The sequence below is a fragment of the Papio anubis genome, chromosome 15, assembly GCF_008728515.1.
Source record: "Papio anubis isolate 15944 chromosome 15, Panubis1.0, whole genome shotgun sequence".
NCBI lineage: Eukaryota > Metazoa > Chordata > Mammalia > Primates > Cercopithecidae > Papio > Papio anubis.
The window spans coordinates 53,961,387-53,983,198 of record NC_044990.1 but is presented as its reverse complement, the minus strand read 5'-3'; the positions used below and the strand labels follow the sequence as shown (position 1 = coordinate 53,983,198).

The 21,812-nt window shown below is 38.5% G+C and overlaps 1 protein-coding gene across 4 annotated transcripts in view; it reads right to left on the bottom strand.

Annotated features, from left to right (window-relative positions):
* Positions 1–16,391, bottom strand: part of LMO7 (LIM domain 7) — a 313,031-nt gene extending 296,640 nt beyond the window's left edge. For all 4 annotated transcript variants that reach the window (XM_017951317.3, XM_017951331.3, XM_017951330.3 and 1 more), the window contains exons 1-3: positions 16,058–16,391; positions 15,933–15,944; positions 5,166–5,294 (exon numbers count right to left, since the gene is read on the bottom strand). In XM_017951317.3, coding sequence (XP_017806806.3) covers positions 5,166–5,294; positions 15,933–15,944; positions 16,058–16,252 — 336 coding nt within the window. In that variant the 5' untranslated portion in view covers positions 16,253–16,391. The remainder of the gene's footprint in view (positions 1–5,165; positions 5,295–15,932; positions 15,945–16,057) is intronic.
* Between the last annotated feature and the right edge of the window lie 5,421 nt (positions 16,392–21,812).

Below are 21,812 nucleotides of genomic sequence, written 5' to 3'. Positions count from 1 at the left end.
GAAAATCATAGCATATTTATAAAATTCACATTATATAATCTGTAACTGACACTAACCATTATCTATAATAACTGGTTATAAAAACAATAGGGTATAATAATAAGCATCAAAAATGTGGGCTCTACAGCTGACTGCCTGGGCCCACATCCTGGCTCAGCTGTTATTAGCTGTGTGACTTTAGCAAATTACTTAATGTCTCTGTATCTCAGTTTCCTAATAGTGTAAGAAAGAGTAAAAAATAGCAAAAAGGTTAAAAAATTGGTGAGGTGGGGAGGAGAAAGATGATTTTATTGTTTTGTTTATAGTTTTCCCATAACTTTCTGCTTCTAATAGAACGGGATCAGCAAATGACAGACTACAGGCCAAATCGGGCCCACTGCCTCTTTTCTTAAGTAAAATTTCATTATGTATTGTCTATGGCTGTTTACAAGGCAAAGTCAAATAGTTGCAACAGAGACTTTAAGGCCTGCAAAGCTGAAAATATTTACTATCTAGTCTTACAGAAATATTTTCCTGATTCCCTGCAATAAAAGAAACAAACGATGTCTATAGAAAACCTATAAGTAGTTAAGAAACTGCTTCTTTTATCTCTTGCCTGTCGGAGAAAAAAATAATAAACTGCTTCTAACAACAAATGCATCTATGTTCAAAATATGAATTTTATTACTGTGCTTCTAAATGACATTTCAAGTAACATTTTCAGAATGAAAAGTAAGTCTGATAAAAAACTAGAAAGATTCGGTATATTACGATCTTATGCTGAAAAGTTTACAGTTCTACAGCTTAGTCTGTTGTTAATGTTCCTGATGACAAAGCAAAATAAGATTTGATAATTTCAAGATGTAATGTATAGGAAAAAAGTCCTAAAATGATACAAAGCAAGTAAAGGAAAAAAAAGAAATTTTAGATCAAAAAGTAAAAAATATTAAGGCCAAGAGACATAAACATCAGAGAGAAATAAATTTATAGCCTCTTTGCCTATGATTTACTGGCTGGACTGCACTATCACAAAGAACATATTCAAAACACTATCATTGGCCGGGCACGGTAGCTCACACCTGTAATTCCAGCATTTTGGGAGGCTGATGCAGGTGGATTATCTGAGGTCAGGAGTTTAAGACCAGCCAGGCTAACACAGTGAAACACCGTCTCCACTAAAGATATAAAAATTAGCCAGGCGTGGCGGCACATGCCTGTAATCCCAGCTACTCCAGAGACTGAGCCATGAGAATTGCTTGAACCCAGGAAGCAAAGGTTGTAGTGAGCTGAGATCGCACCACTGCACTACAGCCTGGGCAACAGAGTAAGACTCTGTCTCAAAACAAACAACAATAATAATTAAAAAAAAAAAAACACTATCATTGATGGCAATTATCAAAAAGAGATAATAAATGTTGGTGAGGGCGTGGAGTTTAGGGAACCCAAGTGCACTGTTAGTCGGAATGCAGATTGGTACGGCCATTATGAAAAACAGTATGGAGATTTCTAAAGAAATTAACAATAGACTACCATATGACTCAGCAATTCATATCCAAAGGAGACGAATCACCTTGTAAAGGAGATGAATCTCTACCTTGTAAAGATATCCGCACTTCCATGTTCACTGCAGCATTACTCACGATAGCCAAGATATGGAAACAACCCAAATGTCCATAGATGGTTAAACGGATAAAAACACGGTATAGTCTACGACCATACTACCCCGAATGTACCCAATCCCGTCTGATCTCAGAAGTTCAGCAGGGTTGGACCTGGTTAGTACTTGGTTGGGAGAAAAAGCGGTATACATATAGACACACATACACACACACACACACACACAAATATTATTCAGCCTTAAAAAAAGGAGATCCTAGCATTTGCTACATGGATGAACCTGAAGGACATTATACTAAGTGAAATAAGCCAGATACAGAAAGAAAAATATTGTATAATATCACTGATACGTGGAATTTTTTTTTTTTAAAGGTCAAATACACAGAAAGAATGAAACAGAGGTTGGCGGGGAGGTGATGTGATGTAGGTCAAAGGACACAAAATAGCACATGTGTAGGAAAAACAAGTAACAAGTCTAGAGATCTTATGTACAACATGAAGACTAGTTAATAAAATTATATTGCATTAGAGATTTTTGTTAAATAAGTAGATTTTAGCTGCTCTTGTCACAAAAAAAGTAACTACGTGATGACAGATATGTTAATCTGCTTCACTATTGTTAACTATTTTACTATGTATATGAATCCTATATTATGTTGTAAACTTCAAATATACACAATAAAATTTATTTTTAAAAACCCATGATAGACTTTAAAGGGTAATAAGTCACACCTATAATCCCAGCACTCTGGGAGGCCAAGGTGGGCAAATCATTCAAAGTCAGGAGTTTGAGACCAGCCTGACCAACACGGTGAAATCCCGTCTATACTAAAAATATAAAAAATTAGCCGGGTATGGTGGCACACGCCTGAAATCCCAGTTACTCCAGAGGCTAAGGCAGGAGAATCACTTGTACCTGGAAGGCACGGGTTGCAGTGAGCCGAGATCACGCCACTGCACTCCAGCCTGGGCAACAGAGTGAGATGCTGTCTCAAAAAATAAGTAAATATATACATACATACCATATATACATACATACATACATAAAGGGTAATGAGGTACCCATGACAGTTCCTTTGCTTAAGTCATTCACAACTTCATATTCAATTTCTAAATTGGAACTTCAAAGACAAACACTTCGCAGCTCCTAAAGAATGCACTAGATAGCCTCTTAATAACTTTGCAATAGATCACCTATAAGCTGAAATAGGGATCTACAAAAATGTAAGACATCTAAAAGTGGTACATGCTATTTATATTCTCTACTTATACGTTATTATAGTTATATAAGTATTTATGCTTACTTATATATTTACTTACATAAATTTTCTACTTATGTAAGTACAAATTTACTTACGCAATACTTTAGAACTGTGTTCTACCTTTCAACAGGGAGTTGAAAGTTTTTTAGCTCTGATAATCTACTAAATTAAATCCTATTAATAAGGATAATAAGCCTTTTTAATACTGATGACTCACTAACTGAAAGAGATCAAATCTAATTTATTTTTTACAAAAAATGTCATAAAAAACCAGTGGTTTGGAAATGTCCAATTCAGACAAAAAACTACTATTTGTATCACATCAGCTAAGAAACCCTGAGCTTTAGGCAACTGATTTTTTTCAGTTATTTTTTTTTTTTTTTTTTTTTTTGAGACGGAGTCTTGCTCTGTCACCCAGGCTGGAGTGCAGTGGCCGAATCTCAGCTCACTGCAAGCTCCTCCTCTCGGGTTCACGCCATTCTCCTGCCTCAGCCTCCCAAGTAGCTGGGACTACAGGCACCCGCCACTTCGCCCGGCTAGTTTTTTGTATTTTTTAGTAGAGACGGGGTTTCACCGTATTAGCCAGGATGGTCTCGATCTCCTGACCTCATGATCCGCCCGTCTCGGCCTCCCAAAGTGCTGGGATTACAGGCTTGAGCCACCGCGCCCGGCCTTTTTTTCAGTTATTTACTGTTCATTACAATTGGGGTCCTGGGATAGTTATCTGTTGGCTTATTTTTGTAATCAAAAAAAGGTAAAAATAACATTGGATTAAAAGAGAGTAAACTTAAGTTCTTGTCTTAACTCTTCTATAAATGTCAATAATCATAACCTTACCATTGTGTAGAGGTTTGGTCTAATACTAGACAATCACTAAGAAATTCCTAACTCCAAATTTCTCTATTGTGAATAGCAAATGCAAAGAAATACCATTTCTTTTACTGAATAATTTGTTTTGTAGAACCCTTAAGTAGAAGAGAGAAAATTTTCAATGTTATTTAATTTACCTTGAATTGAGGCTAATTTGTTATGGCATAAAGAAAATGATCCAGGAATTTCCAGGACTAAGCAAAGTCTAAGTCTTAAATCCTGTGGGATTTGGCTCCATTTAGTCCTGAAGAATAGGATGACCTGAGCACAAATATGCTAAATCATCAACATATTTCTCTCACATCGTCCCACTTACTTCTTCATTTTTTCATAACTACTGCAATCATCCTACTGTTTCTAATTTCAAAAATAAAAATCAGAAGAATATAGCCTCAAAATCTATTATAAAATGCACTCGAAAGTTCTGGCTCCACTATGCATATATATGTGCGTGTGTGTATATATGTATACATATATATGTATATGTATACGTATATATGTATATGTATGTATACGTATACACACACACACACAAACATACACACATATCATTCTAGAAAAAAGGACTAAAATATGTAGACTTGAATTTAAACACAGAGCTCAAAGAATAGCTTTTTATAATCCCCAACACACCCCAAATCTGCCAATTAAAATGTATTTAAGCTTAGTGATTCCCATTCAAGTTTATTTTGAAAGTAATGTAACCCACAGTATCAGTTTCCCCTACCAACTTAAAATAGGCAAAGGAGATTCCTTTTTTATTTGTATTGAAAAAATTGTATTTAAGTTTATTCTAGTATTTAAAATGTCTAAAATATATAAATCACAATGTGATTACATGTGACATCAAAACACAGCTGAGGTAAACAAAATTTTATAAAAGAAGAAAACTACCCAAGCTTAAAGCACTAACCTAGGACTTTACTGTCATCAAAATCTAAATATCATCTCTTTAATAAAAACATTTTTAAGATTTCTTCACTGCCTAGATTGCCTAATTTTATGCAAGAAGGGGATCATTTGTTCTTAAATATTGTATTTATCAAAAACTTTGTAAATTAAAAAAAAGAAGAAAAAGAAATTGGGCTGGGCACAGTGGCTCATGCCTATAAGCCCAGCACTTTGGGAGACCAACGCGGGAGGAACACTTGAGTCCGAGTTGGAGACCAGCCCAGGCAACACAGTGAGGCCCTCCTGCTCTACAAAATTAAAATACAAGCATTAGCTAGGTATGGTGAAACATGCCTGTGGTCCCAGCTACTTGAAAGGCTAAGGCAGGAGGATCGCTTGAGACTGGGAAGTTGAGACTGCAGTAAGCCATGATTACATCTCTGCACTCCAGCCTAGGCAACAGAGTGAGATCCTAGCTCAAAAAATAAGATAGACGAAAACAAAAATTGTATTTACCAGAAACTTTCTATTTTACTTAACAATTACCTTTTCTGTAATAGGAAAGAGAAGTAATACTGCGCAGACTGGTCTTGGTACCATGCTAAGGAGTTCAGGATCCATTCCATATACATCGACGAATTGCCAGTTAGGATGCAGACCTAATTGTTTGAGAAACTGGTAAAAGAAAGAAAGAAAGAAAAAAAACCAATGGAACATTAGTTGGTAAAAGAAAACTAGTATACTATACATAGTGTTAAAAGGGAAATGATCAACAAATATGTACTCTGTATCTAATACATACAAGGGGATAAAATACAAATGTAACCAACATTCAGTAGGAATGCAGTAAAGCAGCACATATCAAAACACCACAATGTACACTCTAAATATGTACAATTTTTGTCAATTACACTTTAATAAAACTAGAGGGGAAGAATGTAGTAAAGCAGATTTTCTATGAATAGGGTGAGAAGAGATAGCCATTTATTTATAGCACATAACAAACATTTAAAATTAATAACATGTGAAATAAAACCTCTTTTTTCAAACTCCATTTCTTTGGAATTGAATTTAATAAGCCTAGACTTCATCAAATACATACAAGTTGGCTTGGTTGATATGTTAAACTCATTTCCAGCACTTGGTTTTTAAGGAGAGGCATTTAAGTTACAGTAAATAAATATTTTATCAGAAAATCAACATAGTTTATCCTATTTACCAAAAATGATGTCTGAAGTTTAAAGATAGATTGATGGCCATGAACTGTATCAATGAGCAAAGAGTAATATAAGCCAAAAATGCATCTAATGCATTGTATGAACAACAGAAAATGCTTGATATAGGAAGTAAACTACTGGCTTCCTGACCTCTACTACACAATGAAACCTACTTAACTTCATTGCCTCCCTTATATCTGGCAAAATAACTGTAACAAAAGATTAGTGCTTGTCTACAATTCTTTTTTTTTTTTTTTTTTTTTTTTTTTTGAGACGGAGTCTCGCGCTGTGTCACCCAGGCTGGAGTGCAGTGGCGCGATCTCGGCTCACTGCAAGCTCCGCCTCCCAGGTTCACGCCATTCTCCTGCCTCAGCCTCCGAGTAGCTGGGACTACAGGCGCCCGCCACCACGCCCGGCTAGTTTTCTTTTTTGTATTTTTAGTAGAGACGGGGTTTCACCATGTTAGCCCGGATGGTCTCGATCTCCTGACCTCGCGATCCACCCGCCTCGGCCTCCCAAAGTGCTGGGATTACAGGCTTGAGCCACCGCGCCCGGCCGCTTGTCTACAATTCTTAAGATGTCGCAGGAAAATAAAATGTCAGACCTTAATCTATCACATAGAGAAAAAATGAGAATGATGTCATTTTCACAATAAATTAATAACTTTATATTGAAAGAAGCTGATAATTTTTTTAAATACATCATTACAAAATAAGTGTTAGATGACAGAAAAAAGGAATAGAGAAAACAAAAATCATATTAAAAATGCATCACTGTATCTTACCTCAAGAACACATTATAGTATTTGCTGGTCTAACATCTGAAATTTTGAAATTAAAAACAAACAAAAAAGGTGCCATAGGCATTTCTCAGTGAAGAATGATCACATGTACTTAGATCATCAAATGAGGTCTTGCAAAACCAGTGGAAGCCATGACACGTATATAAACAGTGTTACTCATCTCAAACGCATTTGAGTTTGTAAGACAAGACCTTCCTGTTTAAAGGGCAACTGTCCTTATCCCTTCATTTCTCTGTTTGTAGAAGATAATTTACTTGCCAATCATATCGTTGGTCAAAAATAAGTTTCTAGGTATGTTTAATAATAAATGTACTGATTTATAAAAACTTTCTTAGAAGAATGCGTTCAGCATAGATTAGGTTCATTCTTGCAACAAGTCACATGCCCCGTAAGACTCCAGGGTTGAGGAGATCAACGGGCTCCTCTGTTATATCCACTCTTCACTTTGATTCTATTTATAGCTCACTAAAGCACTTCAAACTACTTCCTGCTCCTTTCTCCACTTCCTCCAAACTTCCTAGTCTATGCTTTTTCAGTATTCAATTCTATAGAAAAACCAAAAAGGATAAAAATTAACTGCAAAGTCAAAGGAAAAAACTGTGTCTTATTCAATGTTTTTAATCCCATTGCTTAGCACTGTACATGGCTGAATCACAGACACCCAAGTTATATTTCTAGAACTAACTAAAGATTACATCTCTACTTTAGTAGATAACCTAGCCATCTGTATGTCTATATACATCAGTGAAGCCTTGGTATAATGAAGAAAAGAAATAGAAAAGATACATTTGGCTCCTAATCTAAAATCCCTAGCATTCATTTATCAAATCTGAAGACTACCTAAATGTGCCTTTTAAGGGAAAGTATCATGAACCCTGATAAGATAATTTAAATTTATTTGTTAATTTTATGTACCCCCAAAGTTATCCTGTTATAAAGTTATAAAACAAGATAAAGTTATAAAACAAGATGGTACATACAACAGAGCAATTTTACATCTGTGCTGCAAACTAAAAGTTACAGTTAGAATATTTTACTGAAAGGTCTGGACAAAATCAGCGAGTACTGTAAATCAGTTCACTGCAAATCTAGTCCATGTCAGCCAAAGCTAACAAGTGCAAAAAGTACTAGGAACCAAAGGCAGCAACTGTAGTGATACCAATTAGTATCAAACTGAGGACAACAATTAAATGAGATAGATATAAAGTTTAATGCAACTAATATCTACTGAATATATTAGTTACATCCTGACTCCAGATTGCCATGAGTCAGGTTCCCTGGAAGCTATCTGAATACAAAGAGGAAAAGCAGCTATAAAGACTACCTCTGGGAAGTGGAGAAAGGGTAGAGAAGAGGGTCAACTTTTACCACCCACTTCTTTTAAAAAAAAAAAAAAAGTCATTAAAATGTCCTACTTTTACAATTAAAAAAAAACCTGTGTTTGAAATGATCATATGCAAATATAGAAAGATAGGAAGGAAATTTTCTAAAATGTTAGCAGTTAGCTTGGGTGGCGTGAATCCACCTTTTTATTTTCTAGTATTTTATAAAAGCATTAGTTTTACAATAATTATATGTAGCTGTAAGTTACAAATCTATAGAACTGATATGCATATGTTTTCTATTTAAATTTACAAAACTAGGAGAAAACACAAAATGATGGTCTTAAAACTATACCAAACAAACTTTTCCAGACTACTCACAAAGATAATTACCTATACATGCATTTGCAAAGCCATCTCTACACAATTAATTAGAAGCATCCCATTCATATCAAGCAGAATAAAAGGTTTCATAACCTCTAACACCAGTCTTCTGGCTTTTCAAACTTAAATACTGAGTAATAAAATAACCAAAAAAAACCTCTAACTCAACAAATTTTCATAATGCCTCTAAAATTTTGGCCAATTGAGAAAAATAATTAATAAATTATAATATTTGGCTGTTAAAAAATCTTTAGTCAACTTATTCTTTTTATTCCATGGTCCAATGACAATTTTCTTCACCAGATAAAGAATATTTAAAATTATTTCTAAATATGCTTTGAGACCCTTATATGTGAGGAGCTAGGAGCAGTACCCCCTTCACCTCTACTGCCATGGCAAGGCAGGTTTCGTTTTATCTTCTTTTTTTTTTTCAGACAGCATCTTGCTCCATTGCCCAGGCTGGAGTGCAGTGGCACAGTAACAGCTCACTGCAACCTCTAACTCCTGAGCTGAAGGAATCCTCCTGCCTCAGCCTCCCAGGTAGCCGAGACTACAGGCATGCATCATCACAGCCAGCTAAATTTTTTTATTTTTTAGTAGAGACATCTCACTATGTTGCCCAAGCTGGTCTGAAACTCCTACACTCAAGCAATCCTCTGGCCTCGGCCTCCCAAAGTGCTCACTAGGTGTGAACCACTGCACTCAACCCAGTGTATCCTTCTACCAGGCAATTAAGAAAACTACGTCTGGGAGGTTAAGTGCTTTTTCAAGGTACCTGCCAGAATTTACATGCAAGGCTCTGAACACTATGGCACCTGTTTACTTTTCCAGCTTCATTTCTGTCTGCCCAGAGTATCTTTCTGGTACTTTATTCTCTAACTTGGCCACAACGAACTCCTGAGAGTTTTCAAAGTGTCTATAACCATCTCTTCCCTCCAGGTTTTTGCACACAAACTAGACTTCTCTGCCTTAAAAAACTGTTCATTCCTGTTCCTACATTATAACAAATTCTTCCTCATTCTTTATATTAGACAGTCAAATAACAAAAATTCTGATTTTATAAATTAAAAAAATAGATAAAATTCACTTTCCTTTCAAATTTGTTCTTAAAGCCACTTCCTCTGGTCTTTAATGGTCTGCTCAGGGCAGCCAGAGATTCTGCCTTGTTACTAATTTATTAATGATGTGAATTATGATGTAAAATTATACTTACCTAGCAATTACTTGATATTACTACCAGTAAACTAGTATTAACTGCTAAATGTAGAACTAGGAGAATAACTATTAGTTAAACGAGAAAATGGCAGTGTAGAAACTAGCAAAAATAAATTTTAATAGAGACAGAATAATTATTAATGTACATAATGAGGAAACACTGAAAATATTTTATGTGCAGATTAAGAAAAAATGAAGTTTACTTCACTGCAGGCTCAATATGGACTAACTACAAAATGGCCAACAAAGGTGACACAATGTTAGTCTGCTTTAAAAGAAGGATCATTTAAGATAATGTAAAAGCCCACTGTATTCAACAAAGATTATTCAGCAGAAAATATGCTATAGGAGGCATATTTTATGAAAGTCAATGACCAAGAAAAGAAAGCCCAAAGGCAGGTGACCAGAAGGATAAGGTTCTGGAAGACATCACAGCTGAGGTTTCTAAGCATGTTCAGAGAGGACTGAAATTACTATGATCCCTGTCCCTAGATATTTTTAGTAATATCATAAAATAGCAATTAGGAGCCAGGTGCAGTGGCACATGCCTGTAGTCCAGCTACTCAGGAGGCTGAGGTGGCAGAATTGTTTGACCCCAGGAGCTGGAGGCCAGCCTGGGCAACATAGTGTGATCTCCATCTTAAAAAGAAACAAATTTTTTTAATTTAAAGAGTTTTTTTAAAAAGCAATTAGATTTACTCTATAGTTTCAATGGGAAGAATGATAGACAACTGGAGAAAGTTACAGGAAAGCAGATTTTGTTTCAATAAAAGAAATATAATGCTTCTACTTATATATTATTCTCATTATTATAATAAAATATTAAACCATTTTAAAAGACAGAACGCTGCTCGTTGAGATAGGCAAAGGATTCATGACCATATTAAAAATAATGTTGGGGGATCTTCTGGATCAGGAAAGCAGGTTTGTAAGATCTATTCATTCTTCCATCTGACAACTACCTATTTATTGACGGCCCCCTATGAGCCAGGCACCGTTCTCATACTTCAGACTCATCCCTGCTCTCACAGAACTTACATTCTAGTGGTAAGATACACATGATAAACAAGTACACACATAAACAAGGTAATTTCACAAGATGGGAAGTACTATGAAGAAAACATGACAGTACAGATTTGGGAGGCTAATTTAGCATGTACTCAAAGACTCACTGATGAGATGACTTGAACTTGAGCCACAGATGAAAAGAACCTACCATGAAACAACCAGGAGTGGATGACTCAAGCAAAGGATGAGCAAGTGCAAAGACTCTGAAGCAGGAACAGACTCCACATTCAAAGACTGCAGCACAGTATGAGTGGAAAGGAGATGGGCAGTACCTTCTCATTCAGCCACGATACAAGCTTGAAACGGAGCTGGATGCCATTATCCTTAGCAAACTAACACAAGAACAGAAAACCAAATACCACATGTTCTCACTTGTGAGAGCTAAATGATAAGAACACATGGACACAGAGAGGGGAACAGACACTGGAGCCTACCTGAGGGTGAAGGGTGAGGAGAGGATCAGAAAAAATAACTATTAGGTACTAGGTTTAGTACCTGGGTGATGAAATAATCTTTCCAACAAATCCCTGTGACACGAGTTTGCCTATGTAACAAATCTGCACATGTACCCCTGAAGCTAAAAGTTTAAAAACACAAAAAAGTTTTAAGTATATTCTAAGCACAAGCATTGGAAGACCAGTAGAGTATGATAAGCAGGAAGTCATAACATGTGATTCTCATTTATTTAAGGCCACTTTGGGTATATATGAAAATTAGATTTTACGGAAGCAAAAGGAGAAGCAGAAGAACTAGTTAGGCACCTACTATAGTTGTCCAAGCTAAGGATGATGGTGGCTTGCACTGTGGCAGCTGAAATGGAATAGCCATATTTGGAATAGCCTTTGCAAGAAGAGTCCTTAAGATCAATTAGACCCGAGGAATGAGAAACAGAATATTAAAAATAGCTGACATTCATGGAGAGCATGCTTTGTTCAAGACATTGTTCTACATATTTTACATGTAGTAATTTGTTTGATCCTTACAGTGATCTTACAAGATTAGAAAAGATTATAAGAAATGAAGGAACTCATTGCTTGAGGCCAAGCATTTGAGACCAGCCTGGGAAACAGAGTAAAATCGTCTTGTCTCTACAAAAAATACAAAAAGTAGCCGGGTGTGATGATGCAAGCTTGTAGTCCTATCTACTTGGAAGGCTGAGGTGGGAGGACTGCTTGAGCCGAGGAATTCCAAGGTTATAGTGAGCTATGATTGTGCCACTGTAATCCAGCCTGCCTGGATAGAACAAGACCCTGTCTTTAAAAAAGGAAAAAAGAAAGGAAGAAATTAAGGAACTAAGGCACAAAGAGGTTAGATAACTGCCCATGGTCGCAGAGCTGGTAAATAGCAAAGCACAGATTACAACCCAAGAATCAAATCAAGACACTACAGCCTCTCTGGAATGGCAATCTGAAAGAAGAATCAATGGCATCAACTCGTCACCTCAAACACTGCATGGATGGCTATGCCCTTGGAAGATAGGGAAGAAATGGGTTTAGAGCAGCGATGGAAGATGAAAATCCGTATTTCTTTTTTGGCCATATTAAGTTTAAGGTATCTATAAGACATTCAGATGGAGATACCAAAGAGTTGGCTGAATATACAGATTTCCAATTTGGTGGCAATGTCAGGGTTTCGAGGAACATGGGGTCATCTATGTGACAACTGATGGTATTAGAACTGTACAACAGAAAACATTACTAGGGCAAGAAAACACATAGAAAAGATGAGCAGTCTAAGATGAAGCAGCTGAGGAGCTCCTTAGACGTTGGAAGGGAGATGATCTAGCAACAGAGACTCTTCGAAGCAATTAGGAAAGTAGAGGACAATCAGAATTATCACAGAAACCAAGAAAAGATAATGTTTCAGTAAGGATGGAGTGGGCTATACTACCAAATGCTGCTGAAAGGCCAAGAAATATGGTGACAGAAAAGTGATCACTGTGGCAAAGTGGCAATCATTAGTAAACTTGACAGAAGTAGTTACTACAAAATGGTACACATAGAAGCAAGCTACATAGGAATGAATACAGAAAAGAATGCGAGCTGAGGTAGCAGTGGCAGCAGCTATGAACCATTCTTTGTGGAAAGTTTACAAAGAAGGAGAACAGATAAGGCAGCAGCTCAAGGAGGATAGGATAACAAAGAATTTTTCCTAAAATGGTATCTACTAATTAAAGAATTCTTATGAGAATTTATATGATTTATTGTGATTAAGGCAATAAGCCAGCAGATGATCTCTAATTCTTTTTCTAACTCTAAGCATACAGGCTAAATAGAATAGTTATGCTATAGTAAATTTATTTCCCTTTTGATATTATGCTAGAAAATATTTTGCCTCCTCAATAAAATCACAAGTAGAAATAATCATCCTTGGGTTGGGAAGGGGTCCATATAAAAAAAAACCATGAGTTCTAAAGCACAACATTATGTAAAATATACATGTGGTTGTACTGTACTCAAATCACAAAAAAAAATCACAATGAAGATTTAGTATGGTCATAAATAATAATGATTGCCTATATCACATTCTATAAACGTTGTAATTCTTGATGTTTAATTATCTGTAACTTTCCATCAGCTGCAAGCTGCATTTACCCCTTTAAATGCATAGGTAAATAAAGTAGAGTTTAAAATGTTTAAATAATTTTTTTGATCACTTAACTCATTTTATTCTGATTAAGTCCTACCTGTAGCATGACTGACAGCATGCTAACCAACAAGAGAAATCACTGTCTACCACATTTGCTGAACCACATGGTTACTAGCTAATGTCTAACAATTAATACTCATCTGCATGTAGTAGACATGTGATGGTCATTCTTATACAACACTAGGCATCATCAGAGTCTAAAGCAGTATTTGCTCACACTGATTATAACAACAACACATGCAATTACCAGATGGTAACAGAGTGAGTCCAAGATCCTACCATTCCATTAGATTGAGGAAATAAAAGAGGGTGGGATGGATATTGTTGTTAGGGTTTATTCATTCTCCAAATTCTAAGTCAGTTAACTACATTTCTATCCATCTTCTATTCTTGGTTCTGCCACTAAAACATAGAGAATAAAACAACCACAAAAGTTTTAGTTATAACTAATCACTTCTTACATACTTGCCCATTCTCCCACTAAAAACACATTATTTCTTTAAAAAATAAATTTAAGACAAACTAAATCATGCCAAAGCATGTCAGATATAGTGTTAAATCATATACTAAATAACATTGTCTGTTTAGATCATCTCAGAAAGGTCTCCTGTCACTATTCCATGTATTACATTTTCCCTGATGGTCTCCATCAAAGCACTATGTTCTGTTTCTTATTGTATTTATAATAAACGCTAATGACTTGTTTGCTTGTTTACTGTCTTTCAACTGGATTGAAAAGCAGAAAACCATGAATATTTTAATCACCAAAGAATCACCAGCTCCTGTTCAGATTACTGGTATTTAAAAAGGTGCCCCTAAAATATTAATGTGTTTGATAATTTTTCAAGACACCCTAGGAACAAGGTCCACTAGCAGCTGAATCACAGGACATAAGTTCCTACTTACACAAACTTACAGTTTGTTAAAACAATTAACATCATCTAAAAAGTTTTTTTAGCCTATTGATATGGCTAATCACGTTGATTTTTGAATGGTGAACCAGCTTTGCAACACCAGGATAAACTGCTCTTGGTCATATGTTACTCTTTTTATATATTTATTGCTGTATTCTATGTGCTGATATTTTGTAGGGGATTTCTTACATCCATGTTCAGGAGGGATACTGATTTGCAGTTTTTCTTATTATGAATTGCCTAGTTTGGCGTCAGGGTAATGCTAGCACAAAATTAGTTAGGAAGTGCCTTTTTTTTTTTTTTTTTGAGACAGAGTCTTGCTCTGTCACCCAGGCTGGAGTGCAGTGATGCAATCTCGGCTGAATGCAACCTCCGCCTTCTGGTTCAAGCGATTCTCCTGTCTCAGCCTCCCGAGTAGCTGGAATTACAGGAGTGCGTCACCACACCCGGCTAATTTTTGTATTTTTAGCAGAGATGGGGTTTCACCGGCCAGGCTGGTCTCGAACTCCTGACCTCAGATGATCCGCCCACCTCAGCCTCCCAGAGCACGAGTGCTAGGGATTACAGGCGTGAGCCACCACGCCTGGCCGTCTCCCCTCTTCTATGTTTATGTAGGATTGGTATTATTTCTTCCTTAAATGATCATCTCAGAGATGCAGAAAAATCATTTGCGAAAATTCAACATAGATTCATAAGAAAAACTCTCAGCAAACTAGTGGGAAAAGAGGAACTTCCTTAGCCCGATTTAAAACACATTTACCAAAAACCTAAAGCTAACATACTTAATGGTGAAAGATCAAATGTTTCCTCCCTAAGATAGAGAACAAGGCAAGGATGTCTCTCTCTCCAGGGAATTTGCTACAAGCTTTGAAAACCAAAAGCCAATTTTTTTAAGAACACGGTTAATTGTTCCCTGGTGACGAGAAGGAAGATGGTGGAGGTAAGGGGAGTATGATAAACTAGTAGAGCAGTAAAAAATAAATGAGCTGTTGAGAATGAAAAAAACCAGGGTAAGATAAGGCACACCTGAGCAGATCAAAAGTTTATACCTGGTAGCACTTACTGTTCTTCTGAGTGACTGGGAGATGTTCCCTCGTCCCTCCCCAAACCCCAACCTCCAACACCTAGAAGGAATTTAAACTGCTGTAGATTGCAAAGAATGGCGTGGGAACTACTAAACTGAGCTTTCTTTGATACAACAGCAACTAAATGTCCAGCTTTAAAAGACTGTAAGATAAAGGGGGCGTGGCGGGGAAGAAAAGTGACTTGATGGGGCAAGAGATAATTGGAAGATGATTTCATAGTGCAGGCGGTGGATGAAATTACAAGGACTGGGTGGGCGAGTTTACAAAGCTTGGAGTCAGGAAGTGTGGGCAAATTAGTCATCCAGAAGGTACACCAGGAGGAAAATTATGGAATCGGCACTAACAGGAGGCAAAATGAAGAAGGAAGGGGAATAGGAATACAGGGTAAAAGTCCCTCCAAACCTCTGACCCGGAGTCCCCAAGATACGTGGTGGCTGAGGAATGGGACCAGAGGAGTGGTGGGAGCATCTCCAGGAGCCAGGTGGCAGGGAGATGGCCCTTTCTGAAAGGGGCGGACCCGCGTAAAGCCGAACAAGAGGGGCCCTCAAGAAATTAAATCCCAGAATCCTTGGAAGCGTGGAGGTGAAGTCCAGCAGGGAAGAGGACCGAGCAGACAGAAAGGACTCCGAGGTCCCGAGCGACAGACACCTCACTCACCTGGTTGGTGACCTGAAAACGAAACAGAGAACACGCTTTAGAGACAAACTACCGTGGACTCCCGGCAGCAAGCCGGCTCCCTCTGCGCCTGCCCACGGCCCAGGGCTGCCCCGAAGCGCGCCCACCTCGGGATTGGCCTCCAGCGGCAGCCAGCGTTGACCCTCCATGGCCGCGGTGCCCGGCCCTCCAGCTCTGACAGCCGCCGCCTTCGCCGCCGCCGCCGCCGCTTCCGCCCACGCGCGCCTTGACCTGGGCCCTCCCAACACACCGCCCCGAGTAGGGGCGCCTAAACACCAAAAAGAGTTTGACTGGCCTCTCATCCTCTTAACCGCCCCCTGCAGGTCCGTAGGTCAAGTGTCATATTTTAAATTAAGATGCTGTCGAGGAGGAAAAAAATAGGAGCCAAATACCTATTTCGGGAGAAAAACAGTATCTGAATTCACAGTCCTGTCCCCTCACGCTTGGACTCTTCCGAGCCGAGCCTTGCCGAGCGCTCGCGTTCTACGCATGCGCCATGCGCAGGTCTGGGACCGCGTGCTCACCGGCCCCCTCCCATTCTTGCAGTGTCAACCGATGGCGCTAGGAGGCGCGCCGCCGAGTCCTATTCTGAGACAGACGCCCAGGTGGCTACCCATTGCCAGGCAGCAAGGCCAGAGGACTCCGTGCAGCACGGTGCTGTTGTTCCTTTGTCGGGGTGCAGGAGTGATGGGTTGGCCTTATCTGCCCTTGCGGGAGGCAGCGGGTATTTCTATATATCCGATTCAATTTGACAGAAAAAATGTCGATTACTAGAAATCACTGTACTAAGTATTGAGGACACAAAGTTGAGTTCACTGTGGAGTAGAGGCAGTGGACAAGACAACGGAGAATCAGGATAAAAAGCGTGGTACCTATATGATAGTGATGGCATGAGGTGTGCTGGAACTACGGAGGAAGGGGGAGGAGAGTGTCCAGAAGTCTTCCTGAAAAAGTGGATTGCTGGACTGAACCCTTAAAAGACGGTAGACTTTACCCAGGCAGAGAGGAGGGTGCTGTGAAGAAGGGAAAACGCACTGTGGCTGCAGAGTAAAGGGTACTGATTAGAGGTGATGCTGGAGAGGTAAACAGAGGCAACCCGCTCAAGACATCTGGGCTTCCTGAAAGCAGCAAGGAACCACTGAAGGATCTTAAGCAGGATTTATGTATCTTTTTCACCGAACTGCAAATTCCAGGAGCCCAGTAACATTGTCTCTTTTTTCTTCTTCACATTATTTATCCAGGGCCTAACCTAGTGCATGATACATAGAAAATGTTCAGTAAACATCTGAAGAATAAATGGGATGATCAGATATGCAGAAACATCACTTGTCAATAATGTGGAAAACGTGTGAGAAATAAATGCTGAAAAAATTAAGACAGTAGCCACAGAGAAAGGCACAGATTAAAGAGATACTGTTTTAAGGGATGATGCCTTTGATAAGCAGAAGTTATCGATGATAACTCCATAAATTTGACCTGGGCAAGAGTGCATGTTACTATTCTGCACCTAATAGAGGAAATTCAGGTAGAGAGCAGTTAGGGAGTCAGAAAAAGATAATATTATGCTGAGCTTGCTTTTCTTGGGAAACTTCCAACTCTCCCACCCATGTTCTTCTGGCCACTGTTCTTTGACTTCAGAGGTGTTTCATTACCTTAACTCCTCTTCATCGTTATCTGCCTAATGCATTGCTGCTATACTCACCTAACACTTTGGCTTGGTAAAACTGGCAGTGTCCAGCTTGTGATGGGCTTAGTTGCATTATCACTAGAGTTACATGGCCAGACTCTTAGTCTCTCCTGGGCCCAGTGCATGCCAGGGGCTGCTTTTCAAATTACTTACTATCAAAGGAATGGCCTTGCTCCAGATCCCTGAAGTTCTGCACTGTGCTGCACCTGTTAAGGTTGCTTAAGACTTCACACAGCATCTTTATCTTCCAGGGACACTAGCCACATTGGATCTGCTGAGACACAAGGTCAGATAGCAAGACAGTTTGCATCCCAGCAGGGACTTGCTACAGAGCTCTGTCTTGCTAGGGATCCACTCAAATTGGCAGCTGTATTCCCAAGTGTATATTCTATCTCCAAAAGCTAAAGAGGCCCAGTAGGTGGTCTGCCATTTTGCTCTTAATAGGAATTGCAAGATGCAGGAACTTGTCTTTCACTTTACAGAGGTTGTCCTAGCACACCCCAGACCTTTAGACCCATAAAACCTTTACAAATGTAGGACTGTAATTTGTAGAGTTAAACTGTACAATTTAACTTCCACCGTCTGGTTTATATGGTTTATACAGTTTAACTTCCACCGTCTGGTATGGATGTACCTATCATGGTATTGAGGGCAGCATGTCTCAGAGGTGCGTAGAAACACCTGGGGAATATGAAATGCAGATTTTGATTCAAAAAGTCTGAGACGGATCCCAAGATTGGGCATCACTGGTTCCAATTTTTTAATCTTCCCTTTACCCACATCCTTTGCCATATGACTTTGAAGTTTTACAAAATTCTGTCCATCCTCATTATTTATGGGTTTTGCATTTTGAACTCCTTGCTAAAATTTATTGGTAATTTCCAAATCTGTACTTACAGAGTTCTCATGGTCACTCACAAATATTCACAGGGTGGCAAAAAATTTTAGTTCCCAGCCAAGGTTGAGCAAGGTGATACTCTGCCTTCTTCTTGCAGCTCTTATACTGGAAACAGGTGTCCTCTCGATGGTCTGTTTAATGCTCATTTTCCCATTTTTGAGATTTTTGTCAGTTAATTCAATGTTTAAAATAGCCCCCAAGCATAGTGCTTAACTGCTATTTAGTGATCCCAAGTCCAAGAAGGCTTTCATGTGCCTTACAGAGAAAATACAAGTATTAGATAAGGTTTGTTCAGGTTTTCACTTACAGTGCTGTTGGCTGTAATTCAGTGCTAATGAATCAACAATATATATTACATAAGGTTTTTTAAAATAGAAATGCACATAAAACAAGGTTATGTATTGATTATCTAATGAAAATATTGTGACCACAGGCTCACAGAAACCTAACCCGTACTTCCCCTAGAAGCAATGATTTAGTATTTGCTAATTCAGTGTTCACAGCAACTAGATCATCAGCTAAAACATTGTGCATCCCCTTCTTATGAGTATGCACAATATCATCACAGAAGATTTTATTAAATATTTTACAGTTTTCAGTTAAATATAGTGGCATGCCTATGCATAGTGTCATAGTGTCATGCCACTTATTTACATAAATCCATGCACTTTTAGTACCTTTAGCATGGACAGTATAATTTTGATGGTTGTCAAAGCATGTAAAGGTTTATCGCTATTTCCTACCTGACTAAGCATATAGTTACATTTTGCAGCAACTGCTGAATCATACATCTTTGGAAATTTAATAGCTTCTATTCAAAGACAGCAGGAAGTTTTTGGCAAATTAACGTTTGATGCCTTAACAAGAGTACTTGTGACTCAAAAACTGTTCTTTCATCCTAATACAGTTTTTTCTTATATTCTGAGGGATTTGGTGATTTCTCCAACCTTAAAGTGAAATAAGCAACTTGACTAACTTATCTACTCAAAGCTATCCACCATTTTTAGAAATTGTAAATTATTTGGTTGCTTTGCAAGAATACACAGAATTGTGGCTATTCCTCCAATAGTCCATATTTGCCTCACCAGTACAAGTTTGCAACCTGTTGTTCTGTTTTCATGCTTATTTCCATACCCAGTAACTTTTTGTTATGCCAAATTACACCATAGTCTTTTAAAAGACATTTTAAATGTCAATATTTTAAAATTTTATTTTTTAATTTTTAGGGATACTTAGTAGGTATATATATTGATGGGGTACATGAAAGGCATACAGAGTGAACTAAGCACATCATGGAGAATGGTGTGTCCATCCCCTCAAGCATTTATCCTTTGAGTTACACTCCAATTACACTCCTTAAGTTATTTTAAAAATGTACTATTGAGTTATTATTGACTATAGTCACCCTATTGTGCTATAAATGGCAATTAAACATAGTAAATATAGAGCAAACAATACTCATAACTCTGTAGAAGTGTAGAAGAGCTATGAAGAAGTTCATGCATGCACCCGCAAAAACAACTGAGTCATGACTGCTGCCCTGGTTAACCGTCACTTTAAGAAGCCATCTGAGGCCAGGCTCAATGGCTCATGCCTGTAATTCTAGCACTTTGAGAGGCCGAGGCGGGCAGATCACGAAGTCAGGAGATCGAAACCATCCTGGCTAACACGGTGAAACTCCGTCTCTACTAAAAATACAGAAAATGAGCTATGTGTGGTGGTGGGCGTCTGTAGTCCCAGTTACTTGGGAGGCTGAGGCAGGAGAATGGTGTGAACCCAGGAGGCGGAGCTCACAGTGAGCCGAGATCCTGCCACTGCACTCCAGCCTGGGCGACAGAGCAAGACTCCGTCTCTAAAATATAAATGAAAATAAATAAATAAATAAATAAGAAACCATCTGATGTGATGTTCACTATAATTCCTGATATAAATATGAAAAAATACTTATCTAAGAATTGATGAAATTTGCTATTTGTACAACACCTGATTTAAGTTTGTCATCACAGTTGTAACCAGCCCAGGGAATCTTTCAGGTTCAGGCCCCACCTAACTGCCCTTAGGGCTATGGGGTTGTGGGGGTCAGTCTCTCTGTATACCTATAACTCATTCATGGCACTTCACCTTAACTACTCACTATCTTATATTACTTATCTTAATAGCAGTATGTCCAGCTTTCTTCCTGCTGCATGTGTTCATACCCTGTCATCTGCCTTGAGTGTATGTTGTATTGCCAAACTATCACTCCTAAACGTGGCCTTTTGGCAGTGCTTGAAAACATACCAAAGCCTTACATAATTAGGCCTTGTCTGTCCTCAGAAGGAACTCATTCTCCACACTTGATCAGAAATCATGACTATCTAGCTGTGTTTCTCTAAACCAGGCACTTAACCTACTTAGGTCTTTTTTTTTTGGAGACAGAGTCTCGCTTGGTCGCCCAGGCCGGAAGGCAGTAGAGCAATCTTGGCTCATGGCAACCTCCGCCTCCCAGATTCAAGCAATTCTAGTGCCTCAGCCTCCCAACAGGTGTGCACCACCATGCCCGGCTAATTTTTTGTATTTTATTTTATTTCTGAGACAAAGTCTCACTCTGTCGCCTAGGCTGGAACGCAGTAGTGCGATCTCTGCTCACTGCAACCTCCACCTCCTGAGTTTAAGCAATTATCCTGTCTCAGCCTCCAGATTAGCTGGGATTACAGGCATGCGCCACCACGCCTGGCTAATTTTTGTATTTTTAGTAGAGACGGGGTTTCACCATGTTGGCCAGGATGGTCTCAAACTTGTGACCTCAAGTAATGCACCCACCTCAGCCTCCCAAAGTGCTGGGATTACAGGCGTGAGCCACCACGCCTAGCTGGTCTCATTTTTTTTTTTTTTTTTAACGCTAGACTCTTCAACTTTTAAGCCGAAGGTTGAAAACTATGTCTTGAAGCTTTCAAATGTGTGAAGTAGGCAGGAGAAATGAAAGAGTGATGTAAGGACTGTGACAACTGGATGACATAAAACTTTTCTAAGTGCGTTCTCATTTGGAGTTTCTGATATAGATTGTTTTCTGTTTTGTTTTGTTTTTTAATCATTTGAGTAGGCCAAATTTGGCCCACAGGCTAAAAATTTTAAGTCCCACTTTAAACTCTAAAACCTCTGTGATTCTAGGATTAGTGATCATGCTTATTCCTGGTTCTGCATCTTACTGATGCTGCTTATTTATTACCTCACCCCCCGCCCCCACCACCACCACCACCACAACACACACAGAATCACTCATCTTCTTGAATAGCCG